We start from the raw sequence: 3461 nt of genomic DNA, 5'->3' as shown, positions 1-3461 counted from the left end.
CCCCCCCCTTTTCTGATTACATTGTTTTTACATGTCTGGAGTGGGCAGAGATGGGCCTTTTTTTAGTGCCATCAGTCGTTCAGCAACATAATGCGGAAAAAAAAAAGAAAAAAGTGGTGATCATGGGTAAAGGCAGACCGCATTTAAAATTGGATCCGTATCATTTAATTTGAAAATAAGAGATTGGTGAGGCCTTGGTGGAGGAGTGAACCTAATAGTTTATCATGTTTTGTATCTAAATCTGCAAAATACATGACGTCGACTGTTGAATTAACCTTGTGTAGTTGAGGAGGGATAGTGGATGTTGAACATGGAGCTGCCAGGCAGGAAGAAACCAGGAAAAACCCAGAGAGATTCATGGATGTAGTGAAGGAAGACATGCAGAGGGTTGGTGTGAGGATGTTAGGGAAATAGGGAAGATGGAGGCAGATGATCTGCTGTGGTGAAGCCACAACAAGAAGACGTTAGGGTAGCCTACTTAAAGATCAAGCACCTTTGACCATGTGGTGCGTGCATTCAAAAATGGCATAAAAGCCCTTTTTACATGTTTAACTTAGTCAGCTGCATCAGTGGCTTATGAATGCATGAATGTAAGCAGGGCAGTTTGCTGTGAAACAGAAAGCCTATATCACGTTTAGCAAATCACAGTAAATATTCTGATTTTGACCGAACCAATTTAATCATTGCTTTTGCAGTTTAAGTCTCACATCACATCCAAAACAGAATATCCAAACAAGCTGTTGGTGGCTTTATCACGTAGGTGACTTCACTGCTCGTAGGTTTCCAGGTTGTCTTAAGGTTCAATGATCCGCTCTCACTTCCAGCATTACTCAAATTAAATGCTGGAATTTCAAACTCACCAATAAAATCCACGTCTGCGTGTCCATCATCCTTGTATGGCTTGCACAGAGGTTCGCTGTCACAGCTGGCAATGACCGCATCAAAGAACTGCAAAGTGTCGTCCTCAGTTGGAACTGGGGGTGCTGAGGGTTTGGCTCTTGATATCTGTGGTGTAAAATGATAGAAGAAAAAAGAAAACATTTTTGATATTTCCTTCCATGTGATATTGGCTGCTTGGTTTAAGCTTACCGGTCCCTCCTTTTTAGGCGGCGAGGGCGCAGGCTTCTTCTTGGAAGAAACTGTGGCCTTTGCGTCTGTACCCTTCAAGTCGCTCACACTCTTCATGTACTGCCTCCTCAGAGCCACAAGCGCTTCCAGGTATTCAAGGCAGTTCTGATTCTGTGAGTACAGCCATATCCTGTCCTCTTGTCTCTGATAATAGTACAAGGTCGACTCGATGCTCACTGTGCTTTTGCTCCGTTTTAAAGTCGAGCCCGCAGCTGCCTGCGTTTTCTCTCCTACAACGAGCATGGAGGTGCTGCGCACCAGCCTGACAGTGCAAGCGTTGTGGTAGTCCTGCTCTTCCCGACACCCACTACCACCACCACCATCCCGACCTCTCTGTCCATGATGGTTGGGACGGAACACATTATTGATCTTTCTGAACATTCCTCTAAGGACAGTATGTCATGTTGACAGACCTGCTCTCCAGTTCCCCTTTGCACACCATTTATCCATATAGAAAAAAAGTACAAACCAACAAAAAACAGTTGTTGTCCTTTATGGGAGTCCTTATGACATCTTTGCTGGAGCTGTTCAACGGGACCAGAAGCTGTCCAGGGTGCTGAAATTGCCAAACTGCTACCTTGTTGTGCTACAAGAGCAGATGTGAGACAGGTGTCTAACCTGATCTCAGCATGTCCTTAATGTTATCGGATGTTGCTCAGCAACATTGCTGTAGCAACGGGTTGGTAACTCTACACTTTGCGCTCCCATTACTGAGCAGCAGACCTGTGTCAGATATCTTAACCCACAGGAGATTAAGTGGACAAAATAACTACAGCCACCAATGAAACTCTGGACCTTTTAGTTTTAGCGACTATAGCTGTGAAGCCACCTGTTTACACACCTGATACTAGAGAAAACGAAAGATAATCAGAAGCAGAAAGCTGCAGTTACACATGGGTTTACTCGTTTTGACTTTGGTGGTATTTTGTGCTTTCGAGACTTATAATTCAGCTGCATGAACAACCTAACAGCCTCATGAGTTTATGCTGTTATATATTAGGTTTCCTTTCCTCATTAATAAGAAATAACTTTCTCTCATGTTTCATGCACTGCTATTGTTGGAGTTCCCTATCACAAGCAGAGGAAGTCTGGACAGAAAGGAGTCCTTCAAGCCGACAAGGGGCTTTCATCTCGAAAAAATCCAGGCCATAAATAACACCTGAAACCTCTCAACACTTTCACCACATATCTGATTTAGACTTCAGTGTATAGCTGCACTACAGCAAAGCTTGAGTCAAGTGAGGAAAAAGAAACTATTTCACGACCATCAAAGCCTCTGGGCTCAAATGACTTTGACAGTTCAGTGCCTGAAGAATAGGCAAAGCATCAAGGAGGAAATGATTATTTGTGGTCACATAACTGAGTGTGAAGTTACCAATTCTGCTTTGCTGTGAACTCAGAGGATGGGAAAAAACAGTTTAAGCTAAAAACAATCAACAATTAATAAAGAAACGCTGTGAAATTTTTGAGGTACTTCAAACATTTGTGGTGTGATCTGCCATAAAACGAAAACAGGAATCAGTTATCTGGAACTTTCTGTTTCCTTGTATTTTTATCATATTAAACACGACTTTCTTTTCTGCTTTTATGCAAAGCTCAGTTGCACACCTGCTTTGCGAGGAAATGAAACATCAGTGGTTTCTTTTTACAGCGCACATCTCGCCTTGCTGTCATCCAGCATCTACCATTTTACCTCATAGTGCAAGAAGGAAATCTGTTGTGGAGGTAGGCACGTCTTATTTAGGTTTGCCAGGTATAAAGGGTTTAAATAATCAGGGAAAATACCAGCTAAATCCAGTGAAAACAACATATTAGTTGTAAAGATTACAAGCTGAAATGCATTAATGATGAGAGCAGAAGTTTGCAGACTTGGGATCAAGGTGAAAAGGGATAGTCCCACTTCCTTTTTGGGTTGTATAAAACAACAGCCAGGTTCAGACTCCAAAACAGACTTTTGAGAGAACCGCTTTAGGACGTTTAGTGCCAAAATACAGGTTTTAAGCTTTTCTGTGACTCAGATCTGAGGTAGGAAGATCATTCTTTTTAATAGATGAACAGTCTTTGGAAGTGTTAAACCAACATATTCTTCTGTTACATGTAACTTCTTAAACTCCAATTAAATTTTGAAATAGTCTGCAAAGACTTTTCAACAGGGATCAATTGTGCAGCAGAAATAGTTTGATGCTTCTTATAATGCTTATGCAAAATGTTCTCTCACTGTTGCTTTTGTCCCGTTTTGGTGCCTTTATTCAAATGCATACTGTTTGTATGCACTTAAATAAAAGCCTATAGGGATGTGTGCTGCAAATGCTATTTCCTCTCTCTCTCTCTCT

At 41.8% G+C, this 3461-nt stretch overlaps 2 protein-coding genes across 3 annotated transcripts in view; one reads left to right on the top strand and one right to left on the bottom strand.

The window, feature by feature from the left end:
- LOC102294132 (uncharacterized protein C13orf42) overlaps nucleotides 1-1857 on the bottom strand; it is a 3651-nt gene extending 1794 nt beyond the window's left edge. Inside the window, exons 1-2 of the mRNA XM_005942166.2 lie at nucleotides 1090-1857; nucleotides 861-1005 (exon numbers count right to left, since the gene is read on the bottom strand). Of these exons, the coding sequence (XP_005942228.1) occupies nucleotides 861-1005; nucleotides 1090-1509 (565 nt within the window). The 5' untranslated portion in view covers nucleotides 1510-1857. The remainder of the gene's footprint in view (nucleotides 1-860; nucleotides 1006-1089) is intronic.
- Nucleotides 1858-2635: 778 nt separating this feature from the next.
- LOC102293620 (TLR adapter interacting with SLC15A4 on the lysosome) overlaps nucleotides 2636-3461 on the top strand; it is a 7816-nt gene continuing 6990 nt past the window's right edge. Inside the window, exon 1 of one of the 2 annotated variants that reach the window (XM_005942165.2) lies at nucleotides 2636-2853. The gene's annotated coding sequence lies outside the window, so the exon portion shown is untranslated. The other variant, XM_005942164.2, reaches the window with a different exon arrangement.

Source organism: Haplochromis burtoni, unplaced genomic scaffold (assembly GCF_018398535.1).
Source record: "Haplochromis burtoni strain Fernald_Lab_line unplaced genomic scaffold, NCSU_Asbu1 Contig_333, whole genome shotgun sequence".
Classification (NCBI taxonomy): Eukaryota; Metazoa; Chordata; class Actinopteri; order Cichliformes; family Cichlidae; genus Haplochromis; species Haplochromis burtoni.
The sequence above is the reverse complement of the archived record's forward strand: the minus strand, read 5'-3'. Positions and strand labels throughout refer to the sequence as shown.